This window comes from Ranitomeya imitator, chromosome 1, assembly GCF_032444005.1.
Source record: "Ranitomeya imitator isolate aRanImi1 chromosome 1, aRanImi1.pri, whole genome shotgun sequence".
Classification (NCBI taxonomy): domain Eukaryota; kingdom Metazoa; phylum Chordata; class Amphibia; order Anura; family Dendrobatidae; genus Ranitomeya; species Ranitomeya imitator.
Window position 1 is genome coordinate 1,203,253,917 of NC_091282.1, and position 17,263 is coordinate 1,203,271,179.

At 47.1% G+C, this 17,263-nt stretch overlaps 1 protein-coding gene across 1 annotated transcript in view; it reads right to left on the reverse strand.

The window, feature by feature from the left end:
- Positions 1–17,263, reverse strand: part of UVSSA (UV stimulated scaffold protein A) — a 100,757-nt gene that overhangs the window by 52,798 nt on the left and 30,696 nt on the right. Inside the window, exon 8 of the mRNA XM_069744902.1 lies at positions 2,426–2,522. Within this exon, the coding sequence (XP_069601003.1) occupies positions 2,426–2,522 (97 nt within the window). The remainder of the gene's footprint in view (positions 1–2,425; positions 2,523–17,263) is intronic.

Here is a 17,263-nt window from a genome sequence, read left to right on the forward strand (position 1 = left end):
GTTAATAATTGATAAAAGTTGCTAAAGCACAAAAAGAAATAAAAATTTGAATCAACTCTTTTCAACATGATAAAAAAAAATAATATTTTAAAAAAGCATATTTAGTATTGCTGTGTCCGTAAATGTCCGATCTATGAAAATATATTATTATCCTGTCTGACATATGCCAGGAAAAAAAAAAAATGTAAACGCCAGACTTACGGGTTTTTTTTTCAGTGCATTATATGGTAAAATGAAAGGTGTCGTTCAAAGCTACAACAACAAAAAAATAGGCCCTCAAACGGCGATGTTAATGTAATAATAATAAAAAAAATTGGTGTAAAGTTGGGGTGGGAGGGAGATGCAGCTGCAGATGTTCCTTTAGTGTAAGAGAGGAAAGGGATGAGCTGGCAGGAGACAGCTGATTGGCTGAGAACACAATAGGAAAAGCCCTCAGCAAGAGAGAGAGAATGGAAAACCACATACGTAATTGCAATATAAGGAATTTTACCATGATTTTTTTTTTTAAATTATATATATTTTTAGTGTAGAGGTTCAAGTGATCAGGTGGGTATTAGGTAGCGTTCACACAGGCAATGCGGTTTGCTTTCATAAAGCTCCAAGGGATCCAAACCCAAAAATGGCCTCTTCTGGGCACATAAGTATCACAGCAAATAAACAGTAGGGGCATATATAAGTGTGAGCTCACCCGGACAGACAACAGTTCTTTCTCCCAAATCAAACTTTACACACAGGAGAGGTACGGTCCTACCAGTATCGCCTTAAGCCTGAGCTCCAACTCCAAACAGAAGTGTTCAACTCCATACACTGCTCAGACTGAACAGGCTGCAGCTGCCACACAGTCCTCTGCGGCTCTAACACACAGACTGCTCAGCTTTCCTAGCTAGCCCGTGCAGTCTCCACTCAGAGAGAGATCCTGGCTTCTCTCTCCCAGCTATAGCGGACATTTTGGCTGGTCACTCACCAGCTTCAGCACACTTCACTCTGCTCAACACTGCTGCAGCAAGAAGGAAAGAAGAGGACGTCATCGTATGAAGATTGGAGGCGCTGTAGCCGGCCCGCGACGCACATCAGACGGGACCGCCCCTGGGTGAGTATAATCTAACCTGTTTTTCTTATCTTTCAGGATACATCAGGGGCTTATCTACAGCATTACAGAATGCTGTAGATAAGCCCCTGATGCCGGTGGCCTTAGTTTATAGGCCAATTTTGGGGTGACAGATTCCCTTTAAATGAATCAAGTCAACCAAATATTCTGTCCAAAGATAAAAAAAAAACTCGAGCGCACTCACCGGTATTCAGGCGTCAAACTTTATTCGGACATAACGTAGTGCAGCAGGGAGGGATGTAGATGCAGATGGACGACAGCCGTTTCGTGCACAAGGCACTTCAACAGGTAGTTAAAGAGGCACTAAGAATTCTATAAGTCAAACTATAACCTATATTAAAAGGGGTTGTCCGCCACTTAGACTGTTTTCATAACCATCATGGGTGGACCTGTGAGACCTGCAACCACACGTCAGTCCCAGCAGGAAGAGGAAGCACCTAAACCAGTGGGGAGACCAGAGGAAGATCGGGGGAACGGTAAGGGAAGTAACATTTTTTATTTTAATGAAAACCTATTTTAGGTGGACAATCCCTTGTAGAAATTCTGAAATAGAATTTGGCTCCTGGCTATTTTATGGAAAGCTTACATTACATAGACGACAACCCAAATCACAAAATAAAAAGCGGAAAGGGAGGGGCAAAAGGAAAAAAAAATTTAATCTTCCGCCTTTTCTGCCTTCGATCTCTCAGGCACGGCATTAAGATCCCCACTGTCGACTCGATTTTGCGCAGAGTTTACCGACTTAGCTAGACTCAAAATATTTAGCAAATTTTATTACAGGTACGTCGGCGGGGAACTTGCAAAATATGGCAAATGTGCATGTCTTTACACAGGCGAGGTGTGCGGCCGACGCTCTTTTATACAAACCTCCTATAGAGTGTAATTGTACAGTGCGCGGAAGTGTCAGATGGCTCAGCGTAATGGGATTTAATTAAACAGATTTACTGTAATTCGAGAGCTCCCCGGGAAGCAGTTTACAAGAGCGGCGTGTGAGGCTGGATATTTTTCTTCCACGGCAAATAAATATCCTTTTATAAATATTCCTTTGTAGTCCGCATAGCAGCGCTGGGCTTTAAACTACAAGGCTACATGACGGAATGAAATAAACCCGCAGTCTCAGAAGATACTTCCCCTACAAAGTATTTGTTTGTCTGCAACCAATCGTGGCGTCCCTATCTCTGTAATGACTTCCTCGGCCGGCAGTCGGAGAGATTACCCACAACAATGATCTCTTTATTACTTCATAATGGCTGTTTATTTAGTTTACTGCTGCAGTTACACGCCAGCACGGAGATTTTCACAGCTGGACAAACTCACCGTACTCGGAGCGAAGGTGGTCCGGAATGCGAGGCTCGTAACCTTCCTTCTCGGGGACTTCTTCGAAATCGTTGTCCTCTTCTTCACTGTCTGTCACCTGAGGAGGATATTAAAAAATGAAGGGCGATAAAGCTAATTTTGCCTTTTTTTCCATAACAAACCAAGGAAATGCAAAACCCATATGTAAACACAATCGGACCCCACCAGAAGTACCATCAGGCAAGGTAGCAAAATTGAAACAGTAGGATTATGGTCTTCACCATAATTACTGAAACCAAACTTATTATGGAGAACAGGGTCAGTATAGATTCAGTTTTTAGTAAGTTTCTCCTAGTGGTGACTGTGGGCAACCAGAATATTCCCATAACTTTTATCTAATTAGATGTGCAATTGCTCATCTTCTAACTACTAGAAATAAGAAGACCTACACTCCTGACACTCAGAGAACCTGTATCCTCTGCTAATGCTATAGAAGGGGTGATAACATAAGGAAAGGTTCAATAGTTCCCAACTCCACCTCCTGGGGACATTGGAGGATGTGGTTCCTGAGTTCCCAACCCCACCCGCTGAGGTTATTGGAGGATGTGGTATCTGAGTTCCCAACCCCACCCCCTGACGTCATTGGAGGATGTGGTTCCTGAGTTCCCAACCCCACGACTTCATTGGAGGATGTGGATCCTGAGTTCCCAAACCCCACACGCTGAGGTCACTGGAGGATGTGGTTCCTGAGTTCCCAACCCCACCCCTTGAGGTCATTGGAGGATGTGGTTCCAGAGTTGCCAACCCCAACCCCTGAGGTCACTGGAGGATATGGTTCCTGAATTCCCACCCCCACCCCCTGAGATCATTGGAGGATATGGTTCCCGAGTTCCTAACCCCACCCCCTTGGGTCATTGAAGGATGTGGTTCCTGAGTTCCCGTTCCCAACCCCCTGGGGTCATTGAAGGATGTGGTTCCTGAGTTCCCGTTCTCAACCCCCTGGGGTCATTGAAGGATGTGGTTCCGAGTTCCTAACCCCACCCCTTTGGGTCATTGAAGGATGTGGTTCCGAGTTCCTAACCCCACCCCTTTGGGTCATTGGAGGATGTGGTTCCTGATTTCCCAACCCCACCCCCTGGGGTCATTGGAGGATGTGGTTCCTGAGTTCCTAACCCCACCCCTGAGGTTATTGGAGAATGTGGTTCCCGAGTTCCCAACCCCAGTCCCCTGGGGTCAATGGAGGATGTGGTTCCTGAGTTCCCAGCCCCACCCCTGAGGTCATTGGAGAATGTGGTTCCCGAGTTCCCAACCCCAGTCCCCTGGGGTCAATGGAGGATGTGGTTCCCGAGTTCCCAACCCCAGTCCCCTGGGGTCAATGGAGGATGTGGTTCCTGAGTTCCCAACCCCACCCCTGAGGTCATTGGAGAATGTGGTTCCCGAGTTCCCAACCCCAGTCCCCTGGGGTCAATGGAGGATGTGGTTCCCGAGTTCCCAACCCCAGTCCCCTGGGGTCAATGGAGGATGTGGTTCCTGAGTTCCCAACCCCACCTCCTGGAGTCATTGCAGAATGTACTGGGGGAAGAGAAAAAGTTAACAGTCTGTGATCGGTAACAGGTGAGAACATGAAAAATGTTTCTCTCTCAGTAAAGGTAGTGCAGAGGGAATAAAATAGAGTAACAGGCTATGATTGGTAAGAGGGATGATAACATTAAAAAAAAAAAAAAAAAAAAAAAAAAAAAAAGGATCCTGTACTCCCCTGGGCAACAAGACAGAGGAGATATCACAGTAACAGGCTATGCTAAGTAAAAAGGGTCGTACAAGAGAAGACAGAAACATGCTATGATTGGTAAGAGGGATGATAATATGGAGAAGGATCCCATACACCCCTCCCCGCCTCCCCAACCACCACCGAGATGATAAAAAGCAATACAGGGAAGAGATCACAATAACAGGCTGTTAGGTTAAAAGCGAAAAAAAAAAAAAAAAAAAAGAGGTGATAACATGAAAAAAGTTCCTTCATCCATCTGGGCTCAGTGACGGTTGTACAAGTAGTAGTGAAGACAATAACATGCTGTGATTGGTATGAGGGATGATAACATGAAGAAAGGATCCTGTATCTACGAGGCGACAAGAGCAGAGTTTATAATATTTGGCTATGATAGCTAAAAAAGGTTAGTGGAGAATGTACAAGAAGAAGAGAAGACCGTTACATGCTGCGATTGGTAAGTGGGATGATAGCATGAAGAAAAGTTCCGGCACAGATAGATGCAATAGAAATAAAAACACTGCTTGCATCATCAGATGTCCGTTTACAGTTATGAATTTCCTACAGAAGTCAAAGAATATTTAAAGTATTACGCAAAAAAAAGGAAAAAAAAACAAAAAACAAAAAAAACACACACACACACACAAAGAAGCCCTGTATTCAGTGGGTCGAGATAAAAAAAATAAATAAAAAACAATAAAAACAAATCCAATATGGAATAACCACCCAGTACCCATTTACCCGCCAGGCTCACTTCACCCTACATACGAAAAATAGCCAAAGACCAAAAAGACTCCTAGCCATCCATGGACGGGGAAATTGTACATTTTATTGTAAATTTATGGTAAATCAAGATCTTTGAAGAAGTCCTGTCGAATTTACACAAGGACATTAGAGCAGAGCTGTGAAATCTAGTCATCACCTTGACCTCTCTAAAATATTCCTTAAAAAGGTAATACCTCAGCAGATTTTGGCTATGTAATCTTAGAGCAGCATGTTATAGGGGCAGAGACCCAGATTCCAGCGATGTGTCACTTACTGGGCTGTGTGTTGCTGTTTCAAGAACATCAGTGTTTTAACAGCAGGAGATTATCAGTAGAGGACTAGGTGTCTCGTGCCTCCTGGTCCAACCACATCCCCCACCACTGATTAGCAGCTTTCTGTCAATACACAGTGTACACAGAAAGTTGTCAATCACTGGTGTGGGTGGGTTTATACAGAGAGAAAGCTGCCAATCAGTGGTGTGGGTGGGGTTATACAGCGAGAGAAAGCAGCCAGTGGTGTAGGCGGGGTTACACAGAGAAAGCTGCCAATCAGTGGTGTGGGTGGTGTTGTACAGAGAGAGAAAGCAGCCAATCAGTGGTGTAGGCGGGGTTACACGAGAAAGCTGCCAATCAGTGGTGTGGGTGGGGTTATACAGAGAGAAAGCAGCCAATCAGTGCTGTGGGGAGTGTCACACAGAGAAAGCTGTCAATCAGTGGTGTGGGTGGGGTTATACAGCGAGAGAAAGCAGCCAATCAGTGGTGTAGGCGGGGTTACACAGAGAAAGCTGACAGTGGTGTGGGTGGTGTTATACAGAGAGAGAAAGCAGCCAATCAGTGGTGTAGGCGGGGTTACACGAGAAAGCTGCCAATCAGTGGTGTGGGTGGGGTTATACAGAGAGAAAGCAGCCAATCAGTGCTGTGGGGAGTGTTACACAGAGAAAGCTGTCAATCAGTGGTGTGGGTGGGGTTATACAGCGAGAGAAAGCAGCCAATCAGTGGTGTAGGCGGGGTTACACAGAGAAAGCTGACAATCAGTGGTGTGGGTGGGGTTATAAAGAGAGAAAGCAGCCAATCAGTGGTGTAGGCGGGGTTACACAGAGAAAGCTGACAATCAGTGGTGTGGGTGGGGTTATAAAGAGAGAAAGCAGCCAATCAGTGGTGTAGGCGGGGTTGCACAGGGTTCAGCATTCAGCGCTCTGCTAGAAATGCAGCAGAGAAGCGTGTTTGTATCAAAATGGCAGCATGCAGCCCATCAAGTGATACATCGCTGGATTCAGGCTCTTTGCCTCTACATCATGCTGTTCTCAGTTTTCATAACAAAAATCTGCTGACAGATTCCTTTTAAATAATTTATGGGCAGTTTTTGCAGATTGGCATGCACATTACCCTGTAGAAAGAGGGCCCTGCCATTAGGAAATATTGATGCCGTAAAGCAGTGTACTGGCTTTGGTATATCCACATGAAAGCCATAGTCACAGAGCATTGCCCCCACCATCAAACTGCCTCCACTGGCTTGTGTATCAGTACTTCATCCATTGCCGATTATTAAGGACCTTGGTTTTATATTGCACAGAACCTCAATATCTCACAGCCCACTTGAATGCTTGGCTAGAAAGAAGTTCTAGGTGTGAAAAAAGGATGAGCCTGCACTATGCAGCAATGCATCATCGTACCTGCAGAGGGAGCCACTCAGTGCCCCACAGTGCCCATGCTACCAGGCAAAGACCTGGCGGCTCTGTGCCACAACACCACAAGGCACCAACAGCAAGACAGTTTGGTGGTGTGACCCAGAGCCCAGCAGCATGGATCTTGTTGGATGCCCGGTTTGCTGCCGCTTTCATCACTTTTTCATGACTTATTGACGACACATACACCTTCCTACATGAGGCTTGAAGAGGTCACCATGACACAGCAGTGGACATAATACTTATTGATCCAAAGAGTTATTATGATTAAAGATCTCTTTTGTTACAATATGTTCTTAAAAATGATTCTTAAAGATTTCAGTTGTCCTTACTCTCCATCTCCAGAAATCTAAGGGCCTGGTCAAAAAAATAAGGATCAAAATTGTCCATTTATTTGTTCTCATTTTATTCCCACTTCTCTTCTGAGTTTTCCATTTTTTTTATTTTTTAAAATCCACCATACGGATCTTGAGATATGGATCTTTTTATTTCGTGCTTTATCAATAGGATCCTCTGGGGCGTGTCTCTAGGCTGCGCCGCATTACCATGTGAGCCACGCCCCCTTGCTTTACGCCATAAAAATGTGCACTCAATAAAAAGGTCCATATCTCAGGATCCGTATGGCGGATTTTAAAAAATAAACTATCGGTATACTCAGGGGACTGGTGGGAACAAGATAAGAACAAAAGCTGGTCACCTTTCACATTTGCTGTTAAATATGTATAAATTACAAATAGTCTGGAAAACATTGCGCCTCTTCGAATATTCCCATCTCCTGTTTGCCGCTACAATAGCCCTCTGTGAGTCCTGTCTAATGTACGGGTGGGGGCCAATCTTCACGCTGGAGAATCTGTGTACTGATAAAAAGAACATACTTTCCCCTTAGTCCTCTCTTCTCCCATAACCCGCCGACATAATCAGATGCAAATTCATTTTGTTTAGGTACGATGCATGAGCGATGCATTTAGACACTATGGGTCCCATCCATCACGGGAAACTGTAATTTTTGTTATCAGTCTAACACTAATCAAAAGGGAAACCCTGCCACTATCGCTGACCTGTGAAACGTCCCAATTATACTCCTGGAAATGACAGGAGCACTTAACTTCCTCGCTGAGCAAATGACGACGATCAATCAACTCTGAATAACAATGAGCTGCGGAGCTGAAAATTATTTTTTGTATAGAATCTCCCCGGGAATTTATGAAAGGTGAAAAGCAACCCAAGGTTTTAGGGGGCATTACCGCTTTCAGTGACAGCCGCGCATATCAAACACTAAACACAATTTATGGATTTTAATTTCCTAAAAAGGTAGATGCGAGTCTGGCTCTACAATGCATAACATATAGTGCCAAGCCTCCACAGGAGGAACGTTATCCTTATTTAGGACTTTCTTAAATATAGAAGTAGCTCCTTGACGCTGACCTCTGATACACAAGACCTTAAAGTCCTACTAGTTCCATTACATAATCCCTAATCACAAAAATGTGCTGACCAAAAGTAATCTCTTTTCATTAGGATTTTACTAAAACTACTGTGATCACTAGTGATCGATAAGAAATCAACAAGTGTTACATTTCCACACAGCACTCCCACAGGAGAAATGAGGAATTACACAATTCTCACTGAAATTAATGAGCTGGCACTTGGGGTTCTTCCAAAACTTTTTTTAATTTTATTTATTTATTTTTAGATCCTCATCTCTCTAATAAATGAAGGCGCATTTGGTTCTACAGTCCATTTGAAATTGGACTTTAGAACCATAAAAAAGCAGTTCCAGTCAGACAGACAATCTTACACCGCTACAGATATTTTTGTACATAGTTTACCATTTTTCGGAACTAAAAAATGTGATTAAACCAATAGCCACCACCTCACCCTGTCCCTCCTGCTGACATTGGCCCTGGTGGGCTGTTTGACTGGCCCAATATTTGCACTTAAACTTGACTTTGGCCCCGTTTCTTGACTTTGGCCCCGCTCTCGCTTTTGGGATTGATCATGCGTCTATTTCCAACCATTGACTACATCATCATCTCATCCTCAAACTGCAATATTCCTGGTGACCACCATTAGTGCCGTTCCTGCCTAAATTACTGGTCCATAAGAGAACCTGGTAGAAATTATTAATTTTTTTTTTTTTTAAACGACAACATTTTTAAAGAGCCGTTAAAAAAAACACATGATAAAACCTAGTCAGGACGTAGGGGGGAAATTAAGCGCAGTCATGAACGGATTAAAATATCCACATCACTGGTGTTTAACATAACATTGCTGATAATTTTCCTTATCAGAATTTTTTTTCACAGGTTTTTCTAAAAGTGTAACAGTCTTCTTCCCCTGCAACGTCTTTTTCACTCACTGGTAAAAGTCAAATTTCCAAGAAAAGGCGGGTTAGCAGCTCACTGAGGAATCAGGCTAACTGCTGCCTATAGAAGACTATGGAAAGAGGAGTCAGAAAGGAGCAGCTGCAGAGAGGGACAGAAGCAGAGAAATACAGACGGTGCTGCAGCTTTCTAGTAAGTGTTTTATATCATCTAATCTGCACTGCTAAACAAGGCTGTGGAGTCGATAAACCAAACCTCCGACTCCAAAATTTCCATGACACCGACTCCACCAAAATGGGCCCCAACACTAACTCCACGACTCCACAGCCCTGCCAAGGCCGTGGAGTCGCTAAGCCAAACCTCCGACTCCTCAATTTCCTTCACACCAACTCCACAGCCCTACTAAACAATGCTTCTTCAGAGAAGGGGGTGCTACAGGGAGGCAGGACCTGTTTACTTACAATTGCTCATTTTGCCTTTCTTCCCAGCTAATACTTCTCTTTTCAATTGGATCTATGACATCACATGACCAAAAACTGACTAGCGGAATCGGTCTAAGCTCTATGTAGAAAGGGGAGGTCAATTTTCTCAAACACAAGTCATGAGTCACTGCAAAAGTCCCTGGAAGGGAGGAGGGGGTTGGAGGTTGAAGAGGGAAATGAGTCATACTAGGACAAGAGACTTCCTGTTTCTACATAGGAGCAGAGAAAATAGAATTATTCTTACCGTTAATTCGGTTTCTAGGAACCTTCCACGACAGCGGTACTGGAGGATGTCTCCCCGCCCTAATGGGGGACAGGAAACACAAAGAGGTTAAATACCCTCCCCTTCCTGCCATCTCCAGTGTTTTTTCTGGACACAGTAGTATGTATAGTTACCACTTAAGTGCAGGAATCATCCAATAAAATCATCAGATAGGGAGGGAAATTAGTGCTGTCGTGGAAGGTTCCTAGAAACCGAATTAACGGTAAGAATAATTCTATTTTCTCCAGTCACCTTCCACGACAGCGGTACTGGAGTAGTACCAACAAATAATTTCTAGGGGGAGACAACCGCCTGCAGAACTGTTCTGCCGAAAGTTAAATCCCGGTTGAAATCAAGCCTGTAGTGCCTGGTGAACGTATGTACTGATGACCAGGTGGCAGCTCTGCAAATCTGCTCCGTAGAAGCGTCACCCCTCTCTGCCCATGATGTTGACACCGACCGTGTAGAATGGGCCTTCAGTGATGGAGGAGGTGGGATTGGGATGAGTATGCCAGAGATATGGCTTGTTTAATCCAGTTGGCGATAGTATTTTTCGTAGCCTTTCTGCCTTTGTTCTTCCCGGAGAGTTGAATGAAGAGATTTTGGTCAATCCTCCAACTCTCTGTTTGTGAAAGATAATGTAACACCACTCTGCGGACATCCAGAGTGTGGAAGGACTCTTCCTTCACATTAGAAGGATCCGGGTAGAATGAGGGCAACACTATGTCCTGACCTCTATGAAAGTCTGATGTTACTTTAGGTAGGAAGGTAGGATCTAGACGCAGGATTATACTATCAGATGTTACCCTTAAGTAAGGCTCTTGTATGGATAGGGCATGTAGTTCTCCTATCCGTCTGGCCGAGGTAATAGCCACTAAAAAGACCGTTTTTAGGGTAAGAACCTTTAATGAAATCTGAGATAAAGGCTCAAAAGGATCTCGAGTTAGACTCTTAAGGACCAGATTAAGGTCCCAAGGAGGAGTATTGTTGAGAACTCTGGGACGGATTCTAGTTGCTGAAGTAACAAAGCGCCTGATCCACCGATGTTTGGCTAGATCCTGATCGAAATAGGAGCCAAGTGCTGAAATTTGTACCTTTAAGGTGTTAGGCTTAAGACCCAATTCTAGACCCTTTTGCAAGAAGTCCAGAATTTTGGCAATATTTGGATGAAATGGATCAGGAATGTCTGGAAGATACCACGATGAAAACCTCTTCCAGATTTTGGCATAAATGGCATTTGTTATGGGTTTTCTACTGTTCTGGAGAGTATGAATTACTCCATCCGAGAGACCTCTTGCCCTTAGTATCTCGGCCTCAGAAGCCATGCTGAAAGATTCAATCTGTGAAGGTTTGGATGCAGCAATGGACCCTGACGAAGATTTTCCTTCTGAGGTAGACACACTGGACCTTCCTGAGCCATGTCTAACAGGGCGCTGTACCAACTCCTCCCTGGCCATGTTGGCGCTATCAAAATCGCCGTAACTCGTTCCGATCGGATCTTCTGTAGAGTTTTCGATATTAATGGGATCGGAGGGAATGCATAAACAAGGTCGAACCTCCATGGGTGAGAGAACGCATCCATGCCCAGTACTCTGTCTGTCATATTTAAGGAGAAATAAGTTCGCAGCTTGGCATTCTGACTGTTGGCAAAAAGGTCCACCTCTGGGATCCCCCATCTGGAAATCAGGGAGAGAAAGACCTCCTGGTCCAGACACCATTCTCCTGGATGCACATCCCTTCTGCTCAAGAAATCTGCCTGGGTATTGGCTGACCCCTTCAGGTGAATTGCTGAGATAGAGAGAACGTGTCTCTCTGCCCAGAAAAAAATGTTTGAGGCTAAGGTCTTTAGTTTCCTGAATCTTGTGCCTACTTGATGACGAAGGTATGCTACCGTGGTCATGTTGTCGGAATATATTCTGACATGGTGTCCTTGAACAAGGGAGGATGCAGCTCTTAATGCTTCTTCTACTGCTTTCAGTTCTCTGAAGTTTGAAGAGCTTGCTCTGATGTCTGGGCCCCAGGTGCCCTGGAAATGGTTTCCCTCGACTATAGCTCCCCATCCCCTTTGACTGGCATCCGATGTTAGTGTCTTTAGTGGGATCTGATCCCAACTGACCCCCTTTTGGAGGTTTCGAACCCGTAGCCACCATGCCAGGGATGCCTTGACATGATTGGGAAGGCAAACTCTCTTGGAGAGAGAACTCTGCTGACCGTCCCAGGATGATAGGACATGGGTTTGGAGGATTCTCGTGTGGGCTTGTGCCCAAGGTACCATCTGGATACAAGATGTTAGAGATCCCAGCACAGACATGGAATGTCGTAGCGTAGGAACCTTCAGGGTTCTGAATGCCGTTATCTTCTGTACCAGATCGAGTTGACGTTCTCTGGGCAGAAAGGATCTCCTCGCCTCCGAGCCCAGAAGGACTCCTAGGAACTCCTTCCTCCTGGAGGGATGAAGGTCCGATTTTTCTAGATTTGGGATCCAACCCAATGATTTTAGGATTTCTAGAGACCTTGTTAAGTCGGCACTGAGGCGGGAGACTGAGGGAGCGACAATGAGAAGATCGTCTAGATAGGGTACTATGCAGATCCCCTGAAGACGGATGAATATAATGGCTTCTGTCATGATTTTTGTAAAGACTCTGGGTGCTGAGGCGATTCCGAAGGGAAGGGAGTTGAACTGATAGTGTACTATCTCCCGATCCTGAGATATTGCAAATCTTAGGAACTTCCGGAATTCTGGATGGATTGGGACGTGGTAATAAGCGTCCCTCAGATCTACTGTAGCCATCGCCCAGTCCTGTCCTATCAGAGGGATCGCTGTCTTGACCGACTCCATCTTGAACCTCCTGTAGGTTATTACTTGATTCAGGGGCTTCAAGTTGATTATTATTCGGTGCTTCCCCGAAGGCTTCTTGATCAGAAACAGATGGGAATAGTTTCCTCTGCCAATTTCTTGCTGAGGTACTGGGGAAATTACTCCTTCCTGGAGTAAGTTCTGTAGGCCGGAAAGGAATGCGCCCTGAGGGCTGAGACTCTGTAATGAGGTTATCCTCATGTGATGAGGGGGAGGGCTCTCGAACTCTAATTTTAGTCCATTCTGAATAGTGTCGAGTACCCACTGGTTCGACGAAATGGACCTCCACTGGTTGATAAAGTTCGAGAGACGCCCCCCAACGCCCTGGGCGTAGTCACTGCTTTTCTGGGGTCTGCTGGGACTGGGGAACCAGGATGTTCCTACCTTTCCCCCCTTTAGGATAGCTCCAGCGTCCTGATTTGCCTTTCCCTTTGAATTCCCGTTGGAAGGGTTGCTCTTTTGAGGGACGAAAAAAACGTTTCTTCGGATTTCTCTGTTCCGGAAGCGCTTTCTTTTTGTCCGTTGCTTTATCTAGAATATCATCCAGGGCCTGCCCGAACAGATAGCGGCCCTGAAAGGGAATGGCACATAGTTTTGTTTTGGACGTTATATCCCCACTCCAAGACTTGAGCCATAGAGCTCTTCTGGCTGAGTTAGAGAGAACTGCTGATTTGGCAGCCACTCTTACGGACTCTGCCGAAGCATCGGCCAGGAAGCCCGTAGCTTTCTGGAGAAGCGGGAGAGAATCTAAGATTATTTCCCTAGATGTTCCCCGGGTAAGGTGGTCTTCCAGCGTGCGGAGCCAACGAAATAGGGATCTAGCCACGCAGGTGGACGCAATGTTTGTTTTAAGGAGATTGGTAGAAGTCTCCCACGATCTTCTTAGTAAACTCTCCATTTTGCGGTCCATAGGGTCTCTGAGTTGGGAAGAATCCTCGAAAGGGAGGGTTGTCTTTTTTGACACTCTAGAGACCTGCACGTCTACCTTAGGGGTATCCCACAGAGAGACATCTCCATCGAGAGAAAAACGATTTTTAAGTTCAGAGGGAACAGAAAGACCTTTTTCAGGCGATTCCCATTCATGAAGGATGAGACTCTGTACATTCTCATGTATAGGGAACCCTTTTAATTTTTTAGGTTTCAACCCACCGAACATCTCATCCTGCACCGATGGCTTCTCCTCCTCCTCCTCAACACCCATTGTCCCCCTGACCATACTGATTAACTCCTGTATGTCCTCTGAGGAAAAATAATATTTTTTACTCTCCTCTCTGGGGGTGGAAGTGGAGCCCTCATTCTCCCACAAATCCTCCGAGCCCGAGGAATGAACTTCACCAGAATCTGAATCAGAAGTAACCGCCGCCGTCTTCCTTTTTTTAGGAGGAGGTGGCGGAGGTAACAGAGACTGGGAAAGGGCCGATACCGAGGATTGCACTTCCTGTTTAATGAGGGATTTAATGCTCTCAAACAAGGATGGCTGTGCTGAGCGAATTATTTCATCGGTGCAGGGCTGGCATAGTCTCTTCTTGTAAGAAGAAGGTAGTTTTGATGCACAAACACCACATTTACGATCTTCCGATTTTGTCTTGGAAGATCTGTCCTTCCTAGGGGCAGAGGCCTTGTCTCCCTAAAAAAGAGAGAGAAGGGGACTAAGTATATGGCACCCTAAGGAATACAGGGATAAAGGGACCTTAACCCACTACTCACAGTAGGAGGGAGGACGCATGGCTCGGCAGAAGCAGAGATAGATCTGTCACCCTCCATGGTCAGTCAGCACTGTAGTCCAGTCAGTCAGACAGGGGGCCTTACCTGGAGGTGACTACCAGGGTTAAATACCGTGGAAGTTGCGTCCCATGTTGTGCTCCTCCTCCCGGTCCCAGGCGTAGGGGAAAGACCGCTATGCCGCCAACAGAAACTGCAGTCCGACGCGCGTGCGTTCCACCGCTGGAACGCACATGCCGAGAACCGGAAGTTCGGGTACTTCCGGTTCGCGCGTCCACTGTTTCCGACCATGAGGAGAGGAGGAAATGCCGGGGAGCCGCGCGGGGACCCCGGCCGCACCACACCGCTTTACTCCCGAAGGAGTGCGGGAGGAGCGGAGAAAGGGTCCCGAGTCCGCACCATGTGGGGAGACGGGAGCAGCGCCGCAGGGAGGAGACACATCCCGACCCAGGCTGCCCGGCTAGGTAAGACCTGAGTGCTCCGATCGCCGGCCACGGCAGCACTACCGCAGGACCTCTTCATGCCCCAATAGGGGACAGGAAAAACACTGGAGATGGCAGGAAGGGGAGGGTATTTAACCTCTTTGTGTTTCCTGTCCCCCATTAGGGCGGGGAGACATCCTCCAGTACCGCTGTCGTGGAAGGTGACTGGAGAAAAGAGAAGAATTAGCTGGGTAGAAAGGCAGAATGAGCAATTGTATGTACACAGTGCAGGATAAAAACTTTGATGGGAGGAGGAATGCTTCTTTAATGGGGCTGCCAGAGAAAGCAGGCGTATAGTGCACCCCCATAGACAATGAATGAAGCAGAGGTTGAGCATGCGCACTGCTGCAACAGTCAAAAGGAGGCTCGGAGTTCCAAAAGTTCCAATTTCCGGGATTGTGGTGGTCCTGGCAGTCGGATCCCCAGCAATTTACAAAATATCCACTATCCCATGGATGGGGAATAAGTCCTAGGTCTTAGGATCGACATTCAGTACAATGTCAGTATCCTGGGATCAGGCAAGATCCATAAATCAAAGGCGAAGAGGAAAGTTTCTGCAATGTGCGCCCGTTCCCAGTACTGCAGCCCTTTCTCATAGACAGGGCTGATCCGCGGCACCAGGCACAGTCACATTTATATGGGTCTAGTGCGGCAAAGGGGTAACAGGCTACTGACTGCACTGCAGCGCCTCTTTTCTTTGGAGGTCCCACAATCATAAGTTACAACATTAAAAGGAGTCGCCCCCTTTCTGAAAAGTTTTTCATATAAACTCCATAAATAACCTGTGCTTTATTCACCCTCCATGTGTCCGGGGCAGAGTCTCCAGGTGTCTGCAGCCAATGACGTGGACGGCAAAAGACGATCAAAGCCGCTGAGCTCACCGACTGGCTGCAGCGCTGTCGTCAGGACATCAGTGCTGCATAAAACAGACACCAGCGCCGAGCCTGGGGAGGGTGAGCAAGGCTCACTTTTTTTTCTGCTAACAGAGCCTAAGATTTTATTTATTTATTTATTTTTTTAAAGGTGACAACCCCTCTAATAAACCCGGCTAAACATATTGATTTTTCATTTAATAAAAAAAAAACTAAATAATCTGATAGATCTCGGTAATCAGCCCTAATAAACCGATGTAAAGTAATTATACAGGGAGGGGGGTACGGCCAGAAGCCATCACATATAATCCTCGGTGTCCACCCATTAAATACATTTGCCAATTAATCTGTTTTGCGACCTCAATTATTTCTCGCCCGCTTTTTACGCCTTTTGCCTGAAATAAATAAGTGAAGGCAGCGGAAGCCGTCCTCAGACACGAGAACTCTAAACTTCATTTGTCTTTCAGCGAGCTTGATGGCTGCGCATTTAAAAACCCATTCGGTCTTATAAAGTAAAAATTAAGTGTGCTCAGCTGTGATGGCGACCATCGCCTCTGCTATTTATATGCTAATACAGGTGGAAGCCTGAAAATTATTCTGCCATGCCAAGATCTCATGTGCATCTACTCAGCGAGGAGACGGGAGGTCTCTACCAGAAGGAGGTCATGGCCGGCGGATGGAACTGCTCCACTACTGCCCGGCCAGCACCCGGCTCTGCCCAACTACTGCACGGCCAGCACCCGGCTCTGCTCCACTACTGCACGGCCAGCACCCGGCTCTGCCCAACTACAGCACGGCCAGCACCCGGCTCTGCCCAACTACTGCACGGCCAGCACCCGGCTCTGCCCAACTACAGCACGGCCAGCACCCGGCTCTGCCCAACTACAGCACGGCCAGCACCCGACTCTGCCCAACTACAGCACGGCCAGCACCCGGCTCTGCCCAACTACAGCACGGCCAGCACCCGGCTCTGCCCAACTACAGCACGGCCAGCACCCGGCTCTGCCCAACTACAGCACGGCCAGCACCCGGCTCTGCCCAACTACAGCACGGCCAGCACCCGGCTCTGCCCAACTACAGCACGGCCAGCACCCGGCTCTGCCCAACTACAGCACGGCCAGCACCCGGCTCTGCCCAACTACAGCACGGCCAGCACCCGGCTCTGCCCAACTACAGCACGGCCAGCACCCGGCTCTGCCCAACTACAGCACGGCCAGCACCCGGCTCTGCCAAACTACAGCACGGCCAGCACCCGGCTCTGCCCAACTACAGCACGGCCAGCACCCGGCTCTGCCCAACTACAGCACGGCCAGCACCCGGCTCTGCCCAACTACAGCACGGCCAGCACCCGGCTCTGCCCAATTACAGCACGGCCAACACCCGGCTCTGCCCAACTACAGCACGGCCAGCACCCGGCTCTGCCCAACTACAGCACGGCCAGCACCCGGCTCTGCCCAACTACAGCACGGCCAGCACCCGGCTCTGCCCAACTACAGCACGGCCAGCACCCGGCTCTGCCAAACTACAGCACGGCCAGCACCCGGCTCTGCCCAACTACAGCACGGCCAGCACCCGGCTCTGCCCAACTACAGCACGGCCAGCACCCGGCTCTGCCCAACTACAGCACGGCCAGCACCCGGCTCT